The 19,543-nt window shown below is 42.5% G+C and overlaps 2 protein-coding genes and 1 long non-coding RNA gene across 11 annotated transcripts in view; 1 reads left to right on the top strand and 2 right to left on the bottom strand.

Annotated features, from left to right (window-relative positions):
- Positions 1-12,278, top strand: part of LOC119442305 (uncharacterized) — a 33,411-nt gene extending 21,133 nt beyond the window's left edge. For all 3 annotated transcript variants that reach the window (XM_037707137.2, XM_049662043.1, XM_037707138.2), the window contains exon 5: positions 9,159-12,278. In XM_037707137.2, the coding sequence (XP_037563065.1) occupies positions 9,159-9,295 (137 nt within the window). In that variant the 3' untranslated portion in view covers positions 9,296-12,278. The remainder of the gene's footprint in view (positions 1-9,158) is intronic.
- Positions 3,326-3,921, bottom strand: LOC119442310 (uncharacterized). Its single transcript, XR_005190077.2, has 3 exons — positions 3,837-3,921; positions 3,711-3,770; positions 3,326-3,642 (listed from the first exon to the last, which is right to left on the bottom strand). It is a non-coding gene; the product is annotated as an uncharacterized LOC119442310 (long non-coding RNA).
- Positions 12,279-14,745: 2,467 nt separating the features above from the next.
- The window catches only part of LOC119442301 (serine/threonine-protein kinase tousled-like 2), a 144,200-nt gene continuing 139,402 nt past the window's right edge, over positions 14,746-19,543 (bottom strand). For all 7 annotated transcript variants that reach the window (XM_049662037.1, XM_049662038.1, XM_037707132.2 and 4 more), the window contains 2 exons: positions 18,666-18,773; positions 14,746-17,647 (listed from right to left, as the gene is read on the bottom strand). In XM_049662037.1, coding sequence (XP_049517994.1) covers positions 17,516-17,647; positions 18,666-18,773 — 240 coding nt within the window. In that variant the 3' untranslated portion in view covers positions 14,746-17,515. The remainder of the gene's footprint in view (positions 17,648-18,665; positions 18,774-19,543) is intronic.

The raw sequence follows: 19,543 nt of genomic DNA on the forward strand, positions 1-19,543 counted from the left end.
CAAGTCGTCTTAGTTGTAGCATAAGGGATCCCTAGTAATTATTTTTGGAGTACTGCATTGCCTCGAAGGTTGCAATGGTAGCTCGAGGTTTGCTAAGAATCTCGCAAAAATGGATCAAGACTCCTTTGCGGAGTGCAAGTTTGATGAAGTTGCCAGCCTGGCCATGTTTCTTGATCTCCGCCTTAGGGCCACAGTTCATCAGGCCAGGGGCGGATCCAGGTTTTTTCTGAGGGGGGGGGTCAGCTTCTGTCAGTGATGATGATGATGATGATGAGTAGCCTTTCTTATTTACCGAAATTTACCGTTTTTCCTCACGATAAGCCCACGTTTTATACGGCTAAAGCAACACCTGTAGCCCTCCGTGGTGGCTCAGTCAGCTCAAGCGTTGAGCACGAGATCGCGGGATCAAATACCGGCCGCGGCGGCCGCATTTCGATGGAGGTGAAATGCAAAAACGCCCGTGTTCTTGCGTTTTAGTGCAGGTTAAAGAACCCCAGGTGGTCAAAATTAATCCGGAGCCTTCCACTACGGCGTCCCTCATAATCAGAACTGGTTTTGGCACGTAAAACCCCAGAAAGAGGAAGAAGACCTGTAGCGAAGCCAGGTATTGGTTTCTCCGAGCTTATAGGAAAAGGAAGTTACCCAATACAGCCATGTGCTTGGCGGCTGCGCCTGATAATACAGGGTGTTCAAAACTAAGCTTTATGGTTTTCTTAAAGTTAGGCACTGGGAGGCACGCGAAGACCACCTGTGCAAATAAGTTATGTGGCCAGGGGGGCACAAAGTGAGATGATAATTATCACTGTGAGCAGCCCAATTAACTAAAATTGAACAATTATTTTTGTTAACTGCAGTAAGTAGGTATGTTTGTATTGAAAACTTAGAGACAGTCGAGTTTCTACACAGTATCAGTCGGAAGAATTATTCTAGCGTGTCCGTGCTCCGAGATATCAGACTCCAAACTTCAATTGTCGTACTGCGCAGAATAATCGAGAATAAAGACGCGACAATTCTCATGAATTCCCGTGAAAGATGATGAAGCTCAGTGACCACTTCTGTGGAGGGATGGCGGTGACATCTTCTCTCTTGAGTCGTGGTGGTGTGTTGACTAGAGGAACGTTCTTGAATACGGGCGTAACGCTCCGCTCCAACGCAGCAGCCACTACGCTGGTTGTTTACGATATGCGAATCACCGCGTATGAAGACTCACGACGCTACGTACAAGAATAACGATGTGGCGTAGTAGGCGAGAGCGCGAGCCAGCGTCTTCATGTTTTGTTTCCCACGCGACGTCATCCTTTTACACAAGGCACGCGTCTGCTCCCGTTTCTCTAACCACGCGACGCCATCGTAGGCCCGCGCGCTGGCGTTGGCCGCTGACGTCACGCTCCCCCACTTCGCAGCCGCGGCTCGAGGCTTCGCCACGCTCCGCGAGAACGCCCACTCAGATAAACGGATCCGGTGGGCTTGAGCCTCCTATGCTTAATGTACGACAATAAAACTGCGAAGTTACAATGAAAAACTTGTAGCGTATGAACGGTACTGTGCTCGTACTGGATATTGTCAACGTGTAACTGTAATCCCAATGAGTGCTACAGTTAAAAAAAGTTGCCTATGCGTAGTTCTTAGTTTAGCTGTTAGTTGTTATTATTTATATATGAGCACTTCAGCAAGAGATCTCTTTCATTAAGCAGGTTGGTCGCGGAACCGATGATAGCCAATGAGGCAACCGTTGACACCCCAAGGGCAAACTAAGTTAATCAGGCGCGAAGGCGCTCGAGCGGACCTCGGCGTGCTTGGCAAAAGGGACGTCCCCTCATTCATTCGACACCACCGACGGGACGAGTAAGGCACGGCAGGTGCCAGGAGGTCCAAGGTGTTCATGAGAAAAAATAACTACGCCAACTTCGCTAAACCACACTCCTACGGAATACAACTAAGCTTGTGAGCGAGCTAGCTTTACTTCTACATGGCTGATACCACATGCTACTCGCGAAAAATACTTTTGAAGAATGCTGGTTGCCATATATATATATATTTTTTTTGCGACAGGGCCATCCCCCTGTCAGCGAGGGGGCAATGCAGAAATCTGAGGGGGGGGGGGGGGGTCAGGACATCCCCCCTGGATCCGTGATGAACAAGTCTAGTGATGAACAAGAAGGCACATTTGGCATCCGCTCCTGAGAGAGAAGTCACAGAATATGCAGAAAAGCCCCTTCTGGGGAAGGACAGGGATCCTTGCGAGTGTTGGCAGTCCATCCCACGAAACACACAAGCAGCTATTTGATGTCTAAAAGATGTCTTGAACGGATAATTCAAAAGTCTAATAGCTGTCCTGGTCAAGACATTTTCTAGCCGTGGAGTGGACGTCTACAGGTACTTCAGTAAGCCGTGCTAACGTTACACTAAAAGTTGGCTAATAAACATCTTGACAAGAACAACTTTATGAATTGTATTAGACGTTCCCAGAATTCTGTAATAATGGCTTCGGGAGCATTATGCAGGCTTTTATAAAACATCTTGACAAGAACAAGTTAAGAACTTTATTAGACGTTCCCAGAATTCTGTTATAAATTATAGCAGAATTCTGGGGACGTCTAGCAAAATTCTTAATTAAGCTGTAAAAGCCTGTTTATTGTTTAAGTCATAAAGCATAATGGCTTCAGAAACAATATGCAGGTTTTTATAGCTATCTTTAAAACAGCATTTATAGATTGTCATCCTACAGTGACGTGGTAAGCAAAATTAATGGCCACTTCAGCATACCATGCATCCGTATGCTAGCTTCATAGTACATATGTTACTATATAGAACTGAAAAATAAATTGAAGCATTACATTATATTATTTATAATAACTTGCATTAAATGTTTTAACATATATCAAATGTGCATAACAACACACAGAAAAAAATACAACCTGACCTTGTGAGAAAGCGGCTACTAATAAATTGAAGGACATGCAGAATGATTTTACAAAATTTTTAAATACAGCAGAAAAGGTGACCACATAAAATAAGACACAGCTGCAGTAACCACAGCATCCAGGTCCCTTCCCTCTTGGATACCACTGGCTGCCCACAAAAGTTTGCTCTGTAATATACCAGTGAAGAAAAAAGTGAACAAAAAGCATGTAAACTATATATCAACACCACAGTTGTCAGTAAACAGCAAGCAGTTTCGACAGCAATACAATTATAGTTAAGCTCTGGCTTACCATGACTAACAGAAATGGCAGCCAGGCAGCCACGTAGTGCCAAATAAGAAATAACAATACACAAATCAGGTGCATAGAAATCAAAAGAAGCCACTTAACAGAACAGTCAAGCCTTGCATGCTCCTACAGGTTTACCTTAAGATTAATTAGGTGTGCATGAAACTGTGCGAAACAAACACCGTTTGGCCCCTGTTCATCTGTTTGCAGACATATGCCCTACAGCAAGATCAACAAATTTGTAGCAGCATATATACACATGGTCAAATGCCAAAAGTATGGAAACAATGCAGAGATTGTGCACGCACATAAACACAGCGACCGAATAAGCATACATTCAAGCTCTGGCTTGCAACCATGCGACTTACCTTGACTAGACAAAAACAATGGAAGCCAGCAGGCCTTTTGGTTCCGTGAATGAGTAAAATTTCTGCATAGGAAATAAAAGAAGACAGTCAACAAAACAGTCAACGTCTGGCTTGCAACCATGCGACTTACCTTGACTAGACAAAAACAATGGAAGCCAGCAAGCCTTGCGGTTCCGTGACAGTAAAATAACTACATAGGAAATAAAAAGAGACAGTCAACAAAACAGTCAAGCCTAGCATGCTTCTATATGTTTACCTTAAGTTTGATTGATGAGCACACAACTGTTGAAAAATATGCTTAGCCACCGTTGAACTCTATTTCCGTTCCAACATATGTGCCCTACAGCAAGATAAAAAACAAATTTATAACAGCATACAAACCTTGACAACGACATATGGGTGACAAGCATGTAAGAAAATTACAATTCATGACCTGCTTCACACTTCAAAAGATGCTCAGCAGTCTGTAAAGTTGCAGCCCTGATGTTTATTTTACGTGTAATTATGCGGATTAATTTTTAATTGCACAAAATCTTCATAACACTATTGAAAATATATCTGCCCTGGACGCACAAAAGATGCACGGGCCCGCAAAAACAAAAGTAGCGTGCAAGTTGCAAGTTGTAGCAGGTAAACGTATACGTACCGTAAGGAACTGCACCGTATCTGCAGGCGCTGGTCAAGGCTTGAACGTAACCAAAAGAGCCACAAGCGGTGCACACGCTATGTAGACTCGATAGAACTTGGGAAGAGAACCATAAGCACCGGCGAGCGAACGCTTGCGAGCCATGAGCACGGCCCTTTGAATAGCTCGCGGTTAAAGTCCCTGGAAGCTCTACTCGCGGTTAGGGAGCCTACATGCAAGCGCTGGTAACTTCAGCGCACCCCCTGGTGCGGTCAGATCTGTCGCGCGCGGCCCGAGATGTCGGCGACGATAGCTGGTATCTCAATTCCGGCTTCACCGCTTGTTCACGCAAAGGGAAAGGGAGGCACGGCTCTGATAAGGACGCTGAACGGGCGCGCACGTGTGCGCCCGACCGTTTTCTTTTTCTTTTTTTTTTCTAAACTTTGACTGTCGTGACAGACCACCGTGTAAGATATTTCTTACACCATGTGACCGACTCACCCGTATCATGCATCGCGCCGTGGCACGGGTGAGTTTTGCTGGCCGCACGGCAAACACGTTGTCGACGCAGCGATCGGAAAGGAATCAAAGAAAATAACCCCGCAGGATTTTTCTGCTTATTTACCCAGAGGGGGAAAGGAGCGACAGGCTATAGGATGCGACGTTAATGGATTGCATATGGCTTGTTAAAGTCGCACGGAATGTAACGCTGCGTGTCGGGCACGCGCATTTTAAATCTTTTTCACTTTCACGGCGCACGCCCAAGCATGTCGCACATTTTCTGACAAAAACATCTAAATAAGTTCTTGAGTTAGATGCTCTCAAGACGTTAACCAATGTATACTCCGGTGACGCCAGAGGTGGGATGTTACCACAGCTGAAACACAATAGCATATTTGATTAACCGTATTTCCTGCTACATGTATAATGTTTCCAAGAACATCTGTTTAACGTCTTCGTGTAGACCAAGACGTCTTTAGCCGTTAGAAGCTGTTCCGAGAAGTTTTTAAGACGTTTTGTGTTTCATGGGATTGGCCGCCTGAAGTACCCAGCATCTAAGTGCACTCGTACAGAAGCACTTGACCATTCCTGCCACCTCAATTCCAAGTGAAAGGGCTTTTTCTACCAGTGAAAATATTGTCCCAGAGCATAAAAAGCGCTTACTTTCTGAACATGATGAGCTGTTAATTTTTCTTAATAACTTGTAATAAGTGCATTAACTGACATTACCCGAGTGCATTACCTGTAATTTATTTATTTATACATACTGCAGCCCAATTGGGCTATCGCAGGAGTGGGTGTGTACATTGTATACAACATCAAAACATTTGTCTGCAAAACTTAACTTCAACACCTTGAAAATCAGGATTGTTTCAAAATCAAACATACAACAAGTAATATAAACACAGCATGAATCAACCTCAGTGATATAAAAATTCCTCTAAAGGCAACGACCTAGTTTCACCTGGCAATAAGTTCCATTTTTCAATTGTGCGAGGAAAGAAACTGTACTTAAATAAGTTAGTACGTGGTTGAAATGGTGCAAGGTTTGTGGCTATTCCTACTAGGTTTTAATTTCGCAGGAGACAGATAGTTGTTCGTTAATGAGTAGCGTGGGGTGTTAATGAGAATATGCAACAATTTAAGGCATTCACAATCGCGCCGCACGGTACAGAGGTGTAGACCTAGTGCAACAAGGTGAGATGAGGGTGAGAAGTTCCAGTCATAACGGCGGTATATGAAACGGATTGCTTTCTTTTGAACTGATTCGAGAGTGTTAATGTCAGATACCTTATAAGGGTTCCAGATGGGGCAGCCATATCCGAGAATGGGTCAGGTGAGCGATTTATATGTTAGCAGTTTTGTTTCACGTGGAGCTTTTCGCAATGTGCGATTTAAATAGCCTATTTTCTTTTATGCTTTATTGTATATGTATTCAGTATGCCTTGACCATGACATGTTAGGTTTGAAGATGAGGCCAAGGTCTTGTATTCGGACACCCATGGAAGGCAAGAGCCATTAAACAAAAAATTATTAAACAAAGAAATAGAGGTGCGCTTACTGAAGGATAAAGTGACTGTTTTTAAAAAGTTTATATTCATTTGCCATTTGTCGCACCACCTGCAAAATTGGGCGAAAGAATCATTAAGTGATATGTGATTAACATTTGTATTAATTACGTTATAAAGCACGCAATCGTCAGCATAAAGGCGGGTTTTTACAGACACACAATTTGGCAAATCTTTTATGCGCAATAAGAACAGAAGTGGCCCCAGGACTGAACCCTGGGGAACTCCGGATGACACATTTACTATAGACGAGTTTGAGGTATTGAACGAGACATATTGGGAATGGTTATGTAAAAAGCTAGCGATCCAGTCAACTAAGGATGAGTTATTAAGTATAGCGCAAAGTTTATGGAGAAGTTTTGAATGTGTAACAGAGTCCAATGCCTTGGAAAAGTCTATGAAAATGGCATCAGTTTGATTTCCAGTGTCCAGAGCGTGGGAAATGTCATGCGAAAATTCTACGAGCTGAGTTATAGTACAAAATCCACAACGAAAACCATGCTGGGCATCACTCAAAATTTTATTATTTTCAAGAAACTCCATAATATGTCTAAAGATTATATGTTCAAGAAGTTTACATGATTGAGACGTTAATGAGATCGGACGATGGTTTAATGGTGACTGTTTGTTGCCTGATTTATGCATGGGAAGAATTTTTGCCAATTTCCCAGCCAAAGGAACTGTCGAGGTAGATCAAGGCTTTTGAAAAATTGCAGTCAAATACCGGCTAGTCCAAGCACAGTATCTAACAAGAAAAGCGTTGTTAATGCCATCAGGGCCACAAGATTTTTTATTTTCTAAGTGCAGAATTAGATTCAAAACACCTTCGAGAGACACGGTAATATCGCCAATTGAATAAATGTGAGTCATGAATAAAGGCAGGTATGTCGAAGTTATCAGTTGTGAATACTGATTGAAAATATGCATTGAATGCGGTGGCAACAATTAAAGGGTCACTGGAAGGTACATTATTTATAACAACTGTATTTGTGGAGGCTGACCTGGGTAGAATTGAAGCCCAAAATTTCCTAGGGTTACTTTTCATTAGATCATGCAATGTAATGACGAAGTACACATCTTTTGATGAATTAATTTTGAGGCGAAGTTCCTCCTTGGCGACATTAAATTCGGCAATTTTAAGGGGGTCGCCTTTTCGTTTTAAGCGCCTTAACCTAGCAACACGACGTGACAAGTGAAGTATGTCGCGTGAAATCCAGGGCAGATGAGGATTTTTCTTTTTTCTCTTCAGAGGGACGAAGAGCTGGATGCAGCTTGTCACAATCATTTGAAAAGAGGCCACCAAGAAGTTCTCATCACTAAATTCGCTGAGCCGTTCGAAATGGTCAAATAAATCACATAAGAGATCAATAATAGATGCGTCGTCGGCGCGTGAAAAATCAGGGAAAGTAGAATAAACAAAAGGATTGTTACGAACTGAAACAGAAATGGATACAAGAATGGCCTTGTGGTCTGAAATACCATCTGTAACTTCGCATTCGAAACCATTATCTAAAGGGCAGGGACTAACAAAAACTAAATCCAAAACTGCAGCACCTCTTGTGTTAGCGTCAACAACTTGTTTTAAACCAAAACATAATGAAAAATCTAACAGCGCTCTGCTTATTTCCACGTTATAGCCGGTTAGCGATAAAGATGGCCACAAAATACCGGGGGCATTGAAATCTCCAAGGCAGATCACGCGTGAAGAAGAGAAGATACGCTCGTGCATGAATGTCGTTAAAGCGAGCAGCTGATCTATGTTCGATGACGGCGGTCGGTAGATAATGCCAAATACTATAGAAATGTTTCCGAAAAAGACTTTACGCCAAACTGATTCAGTATCAGGTGGGTTGGGGAGTATTGAAAATTTGGAAACTTATTAATCAAACTTCTGGCATTAACATTTAAAACGCATAGGGGTTCTTGTGGTTGACTACTAAGGTGTCAGGGATTAATAGTGGCGAGTTTTGTTGGGCGAGAAGGAACCTTAGTGAGGGTGTTAGTATCATCGTGCCAGTTGTAACTAACTTTATCGATAAATGCATGATCAAAGCTTGAGTGCATGAGTGTCTCTAAATTACAGCAGCCTTGTAAAATGCAGGGTCATGATTTTTTTAAAGGGTAATAAAAGCTATTATTACTTCGTTTTCTAACTTTTGAATACTACACACATATTTGAAGACAGTTTCTTGCTTTATTCGTATTCCATTCGTATTAAAAAATTTCAATATTCGCACACCCCTAATCGAAACATAATGGTACTGCTTTCTAGGAGCAATGAAAAACCAAGAAAAGATACTGTACAGAATATAAGCGCATCGCTAAAGGGTGGCACATGGTCATTTATACCAGAAACTGTAATTCACTGTAGCCCTTCATGTTTTACTTCTATTTATTGCTTTATCTTTGCAATACAAGTGTGCTTTATCAATAGGCTTTGTGATCTGGTTGACTTGTATATAGAAAAAAAAAAAGAATAATGTATATCCAAAGCTAACACTAGAGGTGTTAGCTTTGCATAATCAAGTGTACCAGTGTTAGGTAAGGTTAAGTGCAGTGGCCATAGGTTAGTGAGGGCTAGGATTTCTCTGAATTTGAAGAGAGAAAGAGGAAAGTTTTTCCAGAAGAAACAGGCCAACCTACACGCCGTAAGGGTAAAATAGGACTCGTGACTCCAGTCCACACCATTTTGAATTCAACTTACAAATAAACCCCCTATGACAAGCTGATTCTATGTTTAGCTTAGTTTATCTGAGAACCAGACAAAGGCTGCTACTCTTACTTGTAGTAATTTTTACCACTTGCTTTACACATTTTCTTAATACTTCTGGTGTCGTTAAGGCAATGTCAACACAACTCACATGCCACTGTTTACTATATGCAGAGACCATAAACCGGCACACCTGGATCGAGTGGGCTCCATTGCTGAGCTGGTTATCTGTATACGGCCTCTTCGGCGCAGTTCTCTTCAAGGTGTATTCAGAGAAAAAGCGATCCATCTTGGTGCTCAGGAACCTGTGACCCCGACTTGGACAATATTCTATTTTCAAAAGTGTGCCCATGCACTGAAATGACCACGCAATAACTCCACAGCCAGGCATTCAGAGCATATCTGAATCATCATCTGTGTCATCTTCGTTATCTCGACTGGAAGACCAGTCTCTGTTACTGTTCATCAGTATAAAAGGTTACCCATCCCTTCTGTACAAGATCAGATGTTAGCAATGATACTGAATGTGTGGCTGTTATGGCATGACGATGGCACACTTCACCTTAACATTAGAGGCCCAAAATTCGATGAAGCCCAATTTAAAACATTTTTGTGCTCGCTCATTTCAGTTGGTAATTTCCAATGTAGTTATAGTCAACTACATATAGATGGTGGTGTGGAGCAGAGGTAGAACACCCAGCTTCAAATCTGAAGGTCGTAAGTTCGAATCTTACTCCAATCCACTACATTTTCAGGCATGGAGTGATGCCTGACACCGGCAAAAAAATATCTATATTGCCGAGAGCTAGTGGGGCTATACTAGTTCAGGTGCAACCAAACTAGGAAGGCCCACTAAGCTTCATCAAAGTCACTCCCTCACCAGAACAGGAATTGGCCTCCCTGGTGCAGTATTCGGCCACTACCTCCCTCATGACTCCGACAATTAACCCATGGCCCTAAGTCCCCAGCGGCTGCGGAGCACCTGACCCAGGCGGCGGTCAGACCTGCGACGTGGCAGAGGGTGCTAAGGATCTCTGGGTCCGGACAGGCCGCCAATGGAAACTGAACCTGGCAACGTTCAACATGCACACCCTCTCGAGTGAGGCTAGCATAGTAGGACTATTTGAGGAATTATCAGGCATTGCCTGGGATATTATTGGCCTGAATGAGGTTAGAACAACTAGTGAGGCTTACACAGTGCTGACTAACGGCCAGGTCCTCTGCTACAGAGGACTTCCAGATAAGAGAGAATCTGGGGTAGGATTTCTAGTCCTTAACAACATAGCGGGCAACATTGATTAATTCTACAGCATTAATGAGAGGTTAGCAGTCGTCCTAATAAAGCTGAATAGGAGATATAGAATCAAGGTTGTACAAGCCTACGCCCCAACCTCCACTCACGATGAAGAAGAAATAGAACAGCTTTATGAAGATGTTGAATTAGCAATGAGGAAGGTGCAAACTCAGTATACTGTAGTCATGGGCGACTTCAATGCAAAAGTAGGGAAAAAGCAGGTTGGTGAGCAAGCAATTGACAACTACGGCATCAATTATAGGAATGCAAGAGGAGAGATGGCAGAATTCGCGGAAAGGAATAGGCTCCGAATAATGAATACCTTCTTCAGAAAGCGCAGCAACAGGAAGTTGACCTGGAAAAGCCCTAATGGAAAATCAAGGAATGAAATAGATCTCATACTCTCTGCCGATCCCAGCATAGTGCAGGATGTAGAAGTGTTAGGTAGGGTAAAGTGTAGCGACCATAGGTTAGTGAGGTCTAGGATTTCTCTCAATTTGAAGCGAGAAAGAATAAAGTTAGTCATGAAGAAACAGGCTAACCTAGACGCAGTAAGGGTAAAAACAGGACCAATTCAGGCTGGTGCTCGCAAACAAATATGCAGCTTTAGAACAGGAAGATGAAGACAACATAAAGATAATGAATGAAACCGTAACTAGGCTGATCTCACAAGCAGCAATTGAAGTGGGAGGTAAGGCACCAAGGCAACCAGTAGGTAAGCTCTCCCAAGAAACAAAGGACCTAATAAAGAAATGACAAAACATGAAAATGTCCAACTCGAGAGATCAGATAGAATTCGCTCAACTGTAAAACCTAATCAACAAGAAGAAAGTAAGGGATATTCGAAATTATAACGTGGGAAAGATTGAGGAAAACGTAAAATATGGACGCAGCATTAAATCAGTAAGAAGAAAGCTTGGCATAGGACAAGGCAAGATGTATGCACTGAAAGATAAGCATGGTAATATCACCAGCAATTTCGATGACATAGTAAAAGCAGCGGAAGAATTCTATACTGACCTGTACAGTGCCCAAAACAGACAAGCTATGTTCATTCGAAGTAGTAATGAACAGGATACAGAGGCTCCTTCTATAACTAGCGATCCTTGCAACAAGTTCTATAACTAGAAGGTCCTTGCAACACATGACCCGGGGAAAAGCAGCTGAAGATGGAATAAGTCCATTCAATAAAAGATAGAGGAGATATGATTGAAAAGCTTGCCGCACTTTATACGCAATGCCTCACGACATCAAGTGTACCAGAGAACTGGAAGAATGCCAACATTATACTAATCTATAAGGGAGAAGTTAGAGAATTGAAAAATTATAGGCCCATTAGCTTGGTTTAAGTACTGTATAAGTACAGTACTGTATAAGTACTGTTTAAGATTGGTAAGTACTGTTCAAGGTAATTTCCAATAGAATCGGGGAACACTTGACTTCCAGCAACCAAGAGAACAGGCTGGCTTCAGGAAGGGATATTCTACGGTGGATCATATCCATGTCATCAATCAGGTAATCGAGAAATCTGCAGAGTACAATAAACCTCCCTATAAGGCTTTGATAGATTTCATAAAGACATTTGATTCAGTAGAGGTACCAGCAGTCATAGAAGCATAGCGTAATCAAGAAATGCAGGAGGCATACGTGAATATCTTCGGAAATATCTACAAAGATTCCACAGCTACATTGGTTCTCCACAAGAAAAGCAGAAAGTTGCCTATCAAGAAAGGGGTCAGGCAAGGGGAGATCATCTCTCCAATGCTCTTCACTGCATGCTTCTAAGCATTCAAGCTCTTAAGACTGGGAAGGCTTAGGAGCGAGGATCAACGGCGAATATCTCGGCAACCTTCGGTTTGCAGATGACATTGTCCTATTCAGCAACAAAGGGGACGAATTACATCAAGTGAGGGAGGACCTTAACCAATAAAGTGCAAGAGTGGGCTTGAATATTAATACGCAGAAAACGAAGGTAATGATCAATGACCTGGCAAGGGAACAAAAATCAGGATCGCCAGTCAGCCTCTAGAGTCTGTAAAGGACGTTTATTTAGGTCAATTACTCACAGGGGACCCTGATGATGAGGAAGAAATTTATAGAATAAAATTAGGCTAGAGTGCATACGGCAGGCATTACCAAATCCTGATTGGGAGTTTACCACTGTCGTTGAAAAGTGTACAATCATTGCATTCTACTGGTGCTAACATATGGGGCAGAAACTTGGAAGAAGCTTGAGAGCAAGTTAAGGACAGCACAAAGAGCAATGGAACGAAAATGTTAGGCGTAACGTTAAGAGACAGGAAGAGAGAGCTTTGCCACTCTACCTGAATTCCAGAACTAGCGGCAAAGTAGCAAAGACATTGTTGAATGATTGAACTTTTTTTCCCAATTCTCTGCTTTGAAAACTTGTGGTCGGTTGTACCGTGCTGTGTACAAGGAAGTGCCTGTTCATGCAACTTTGCCAGAAAAAATGTCCAAATTTACTTAACACTTGAGCACATTTTTTCATGATCTGGACAGCTTTTTTATGATAAGTCAATTTCATGAAGTGCTTACATAGTTGAAATTTTCACAACCGTTTATGTGTGTCCAGGGTGAAATTTGTGGGCTTGCGAAAAACCATGCAATAACTGGCCTTAAAAAAAAAAGTACTTTTATATTTTTACCTTATTAAGTTGACCAAGGAGGCTAATAAAACTGTATGGCAAAAGTGGAACCTGCTTGTGCACCACCACAGCCACGTTTTTCTGTTCTGTAAAGTTCTGGCACAGGGCTGTTTGGCCCCGCAAGACTTGGGAACACACCAATGTCACTGGCATGGGACACTTTGCTTAAACAATGAACTCATTCCATACTGCAGAGTGGAACCTTTCTGTGCATCTGAATGGATACAGCCAGGCTGTTTTAAATGTTTATAGTCGTAGAAAAATTGCTGTGCCAAGGGTTGTTTTCCAAAGTAGAACTGGCATCAGGCTTACTCGTTCGCGTAAGAAATGTTGCTTAAGCAGCTAAAGTAGTTGCAATGTAGTCTGTACTGCAAAAGTTCAATCTGCTATTCATGCACCTGAATGAACACATCCATGCTGTTTTCTCAAGGCATTCACTTTCACCGATTAATTCCTGTGCACGGAGGTTTGTTTCCTGCGAGGCTAGGTGGCACACTAGGATGTTGTTGCTGTTTGTTACACAAGCATCCAGTTGTCATTTGATGATCAGCAAAAATGGGGAACAACATTAACTGAAGGATTATTTTGTTGCCCACCACTGCACAGCCACCCACACATTTACCCCAAACATTATGCAGGTGGCAAAAAGGCTTCAAGCCTCAAACAAGCAGCTTAAACTAGCAGCATTTGCATAGCATAATCTTCAGCAAATGAAATTTTCTATAGGACAGCCTGGAGTGTGTAAAATTGTCCAGGACTTTCATACAAAATTTGTTCATTGGAAGCTTGGCAGCAAGCCTTAAATTCTGGTTTCCAATGTAAAACAACTCTTTATATAGATTATGACAAATTGCACCAAGGTGTTTTACACACACAATATTGGCATCTTTACAAAATCACACTTAAGAAGACATACCTCACATTACCCCCCCCCCCCCCCCCCCTTTTAAAACTTAGTGGGGCCGAATTGGAGCACTGGATCGTAGTATCTTCATAGCTTCTTTTTTTTTTTTTATGTCCTCAAAGCAACACAGTGCAGACTGCTTGCAAAAGTAATTGTGCTTATCTTAAGTATGCTTGAACAAGCTGTGCTTTACAGGAAAAAAGAAGACGAGAAGATGGTTAGAAGAGCTTTGCCCCCCAAAATAATGCAACTACCTACACACCCACTTGATGCAGGAAGCCTTCTGCCATCATAAGCACACATTTTCCAGCCGAAAAATCTGGAAACAATACACTCACCTTTGCGAGCCACCCAGCAAACTTTGCTAACATTACACATTATGCAAAAAGAAAAAAAAGAAAAGGAAACCATAGTCTGCGAAGCATATTCTCAAGTGACCACAAGAAGAGAAGAGCACAATCATTGGTTCAGCATTTTTTTTTTCCTTGTTTTTACTGGGCAAAACTTAAAAATAAATAAACACAGAAACATCCCCACAGACGAATTTTGGAGATGGTTGCTTCTGTGTTGGCTAAAGTCCTTCCACTCCCAACAAAAACACTTCGCATGCCCGTGGCATCATCACGATGGTGGCAGCGGCAGCGGCAGCAGCCGTCAGTCTTCAAGCAGTCAAAGCAGCAACACTAAGCAGTCCGTCTGTCCTGCACTGCTTGTTTCACTTTTTTCTTTAAAAATGTCTCTGCTATGTACCAACAAGCCCAAATCGGAAAGAAGGGACACAGGAGGGGGGAGGAAGAGCAGGTGGGAACAGCTTGCACACACACACACACGCACGCACACCGCTTTGTACACACTTCTCAATGAAGCACTTTCCTTTCTTCACCCCCCCCCCCTTTTTCTCTCTCTCTTCCATGCACGATGCACAACAGCAGAAGCTAAAGGAGAACTAACACATTTCTGCAGCTCCTGCAAGCCTGCCCATGATGCAGCACTCGCACTGGAGAGCAGGGGGGAAAAGAACAAAGAAAACAAACTATTAACAGAAAGTCTCTTTGTTTCCTCTGCTGCAACTTGGCAGAACAAAAAGGAGGAAGGTGAAGGCAGCTGATGATACTGGTAGTGATGATGATGGTCATGATCCACATGCTCTCTGACCAGTCCATCCCAAGAGCTCCGTAACCTCGACATCATTACAGTTTGTGCCGAGATGTGGTGTCTACCGGCAGTATAGTAAGTCATCACAGAGTAGTAGTACAGACATGGGCAAGATGTGCCTCTGTTCATATTGTGTAGATATCAACTACTAGTGTGTAGAGGGCATTGGGGGGGGGGATAAAGGACAGAGGGGCTTGACTAGAAAGTGTGCTCCCCGAGTTGACTCATCACAAAAAAAAAAATAATAATAATAATAATAAGAGAGAGAGAGAGACAGGTGAATAGTTTCTTTAAAAAATCTCAATCTTTAAAAGGATACAGCCCCTTCAAACAGGAAGAAGCGTTCTAGTCTTTCCAATAGATTTAACCAAGAAGCTTGCATTGTTCCCCATGTGAGAGAAGAAAAAAAAGGTAAGACTTTTGCAATAAGGGTGTGAATCTTCGAATGCACAAAGGATAAATTTCCTGCTACGCAATGTCTTTTACCATGTCATTCTCACAAGAAACGATAAAAACTACTGTGTCCACCAGTCGTCACTAGATTCCTGTACATGCACGATTGAAAAAGGAAAACAATAGAAAAATGCTACAGAAGAGGACTGAACACATTTGCAACAAGAAACACTATTCACCCACAATTCCACACTCGCAGGACTTCTAAAATAAAAAGAAAGCTAAGGAGCTCATGGGATGGACCACTAGTACACAGTTTGCAAACAACAGCATGTTAAGCCAACGGGGCATTGCAAGGTTCTGCACACAAGTGCCAGCATTCAACATACTAGAAGATAGAAGAACAAAAAATATTGGGAGGAGGCATTTCATGTGCCTCCACGGTCATGACAGAAGCAAGAACCCCATGTCGACATTCCTGATGGGTCATTTCAGTTGATGAAAGAAAAGAAACTGATGCATACAACACAGATCCTAAACTACCTAGGATTTGTTCAAAAAGGAGGGCGCTTAATCTTAATCTCGGCGCTGTGTGTCTAGCAAGTTACAACAATGAAGGTAATTGTGGTGTCTTTGCAAGACTGACACTGATACAGGCATTTCGATTTCTGTAATGTTGATCCTGCTTTTTAAAAACAAACTCCAAAGCATACTGAGCAAGGCATTGCTGCCAGGAACAAAAGAAACCAGGTAGACACGTAACAAGAAATGCTTTACATTTCAGGTCCAATAAAAGGCATAGCTCTGTACAATGGAATAACACAGTGTCTTAAGGCCACATTTTTCTTTTCTTTTTTGATTTTTGAACACTTCATTGTCTGCACACAAATAGAAAGGAAAAAAAAAAAGAGAAAGCACACTTTAGTAATGAATTATCACTGCATATGAATGACACATGATGCTACTGCTGTACTGATGAACTGGCAACACCAAGAATTCATGCGATGAAGTGACTGACTTGTCAAGAGACTGGGTTCATCTGATGACACCAGAAGGATAATGCAGCCGTCTCTTAAAACAAGTGGGATATTGTCGTATTCTTTGTTTTGCTGTTTACCTACATGCAATTATTTCCATTAATTACCCACCACTAGGTAATTTTTCAGCTCAGTGCCTTGGTTGTCAATAATGACAAAAAAAAAAAAAAAACGTATTTACAGGGAACAATGCTTTTAGTAGATGCTTTTCTTCAAACGTTACTCTTGCTCTTCAATAGTAAGGGCACCAGGAAACTAATTTCATTTGATTCACAAATCGAGTTCTGCTATGTCATCTCTTAAGAAAAAAAGAATAGGCAGGACACTCGGGCAGAAAAAGGGAAACGTCTGAAGTGTCAACAGTAAACAGAAGTCGAGGTGGGGGAGCCAATATCCCACTAAGCACAGCGGAATGGTCGGTCTATCAATCTTACTCGGCACAACTCACAGTCACTGCGAGTAGCTGGCAGCACATACCTCGTGACAGCGAAGATGGGAGGAAAAAGAGAGAAGGTAGATTAGACATGTGAGGGGGGAAAAAAAGTAGTACAGAAAGAGGAGAAGGCAAATCCCCTCATTGATACACGCCTATTCACACACATGCACGCACACACATCATCGACGTAGGTAGCGTCGGGCGAGCGACCACACAAGCAGCGACAGAGAACATGATGCCAGAGGGAAGTGGTGTAGGGAAGGGGGGAGCAAGGACACGCTGTTACCAGTCCAGTCGACGTGTTCCCTCCTTCCGCTAATATACAGTGTCAAACATTCTTCCCTGACCACGGCACATCTCACGTCATTCGCCTCACTGCTGTGACAAGGAACACACACCGTCTCTGCCTGGTCACGCAGGCAGGAAGTGCTCTTCCCCCGGAATAACAGCAACAACAAACTGCCGGGGGGATACTCAAGGAGCAGTGCGCAACCGCCGCTGTTTTGGTTTTGCTCTCGTCTGGTGGTGGTGACGGTGGTGGTGGCAACGCACTTGCTCAACGTGTTCCCGCTGCGCTTCTTTGTTTTATATGCTTCATCTCCATTCGAGCTAGTTTCAAAGGTGTTCGTTAGGCCCCCAGCGGTGGCTACGACTTGTCTGAAGCACTGGCCTGTCGCCCATGTTTTGAATAGTTCGGTTTCAGGTACTCCTCATTGGACAAGCTGAACACGTCAATGCGGTCTTCCTTGCGGTACTGCAAACAGCGGCGGATGAAATGCTGTAAATAGAAAAAAGACCGACAGAACCCTTTCAGTATATGTCACCCACCACCAATACCATTCTAAGAAAACTTTATTGCAGGTGTACTGCTCCAGAAGCATTTCCGAAAGCTAGGCAAATGTTAGCCCTGAGCGTTGCATAAATACAAGCGCCAGGTATACATGACTCTTCTAGATAGACTACTTGCTGATTTCTGCTCAGATTTCATGGGTACAGTTTAATACCAAGGCCTGCTTCATTTACAATAAAAGCCAAAATGCATGGGGCATGGCGTCACTGAGGAAACAATTATACTGCATCGACATCAACATTTTTTAGCGTAGTAGCTGCAGACAATGTACACTTTGGCTTCACTGTGACTGAGACAAGTAAGTAACGCATGCTTGCAAACTTGCTATTAAACTGAACCCACAGCAAAGTCATGACTTCTGTGCAAAATATGAGTAGAAATGAGCCAGTGGCTATTATAAACAGCAGCCAGCATTGCCTCAGATAACTGAGAGATGTGCCACCTGCACTGGAAAGATTAATTTTCACTTTTGGTTAATTGATTACTTACACCCAAGATTCATTCAGCTAGGTCTGAATTAGGAAATAGTTTCTCACATAGCACAATGGAAACAGTGCAGTACCGCACATGCAGTGCACCCAGGTGATATGATGTGTTCACAGTGAAAATTTCATAAAGTGAAATGGTCACCACATAGCAGTGACGGCTTACCGACATATGTTAACATACTGACCCCATCTAAGAAAAATGCTTATCAACCACAAATACTATCCCATGCTCTCGAGCATGCATGCTATTGTGTCAATGTGTTTTACTCATGTTCAGGGGTAAGCCTGGATGTGCCTATCTTAAAATACACTTGCCAAATTTTACAAATGCTGTAGCAAATCACTGTGCGCTGGCCAGATTGCAGTGGATAAGTAAAGAAACTAAGCAAACATCCTTAACTTTTGTAATATTGTTACCAAGGCTTGTAAGTAACACATGCCACGATGCAACATCTCACCTTAGCCTCATTACTGACAGCAGGCTTTGCAGGAAACTCCACATCCGTTGCTTTCAGAATTGTGTTTTCTTCCAGTATTGTTGCCTGGGACTGATTGTGCCCAAAAGGCTGCAAGTCAATAAAGACAGTGTGAAGATGTTTTAAACATCAACTCTGGGGACCGTAAGCATAGGTACTATCAGCACAAATTGAAACATGAACAGAAAATAACTGATCACAACACCTGGCCCATGTAGTCACATGAAAGTGCCATGTGCAAACAACAATCTGTAGCATTTTTCAAGGCATGGAATAGCCCCAAGTGTATGTTTTTGAGTCTGAATTAGGCTACTGTTAAAGAAAACTGGCACTTTAGAGCACTGGACATAGCTTCAGAATTTCTTGAATTTGAATTTATGCTGATAGTACAAGCGTCATATCTTTCACAGAGGCCTGACCTGACAAATATGTCACAACAGTAGCAAGACAGCGTGGTTTAAGAGAGGGAGTTGTTTCTCAGAGCTGAAAAGCTCTGCTACAGGGCAGAAAATGACTGAAATGACCACAGAATGACTGAAAGGTGGGTTAATTGGTGCAGATTCATAGCTATGCCTGAACAGTGAAACATGACATGGACAAAGTAAGAGAGAGAAACAAAATAGATAGGACATGCATGCCCTGACAGTGCACATCCTATTTTATTTGTCTCTTTTCTTTTGTCCATGTTACGTTGCGCTGCCCAGGCACAGCTACATACAGTGGAATCTCATTGATACGATTCTGCATATCTTTTCAAGATAGAGTCAAACCTCGTTAAAGGGATACGGACACAAAAGTTGGCGGGTGGTTTTTTGCGTCGGAACAAAAGCTGAACTGTTGAAAATGACGAATACAGCAAG

This window comes from Dermacentor silvarum, chromosome 2 (assembly GCF_013339745.2).
Source record: "Dermacentor silvarum isolate Dsil-2018 chromosome 2, BIME_Dsil_1.4, whole genome shotgun sequence".
Lineage (NCBI taxonomy): Eukaryota > Metazoa > Arthropoda > Arachnida > Ixodida > Ixodidae > Dermacentor > Dermacentor silvarum.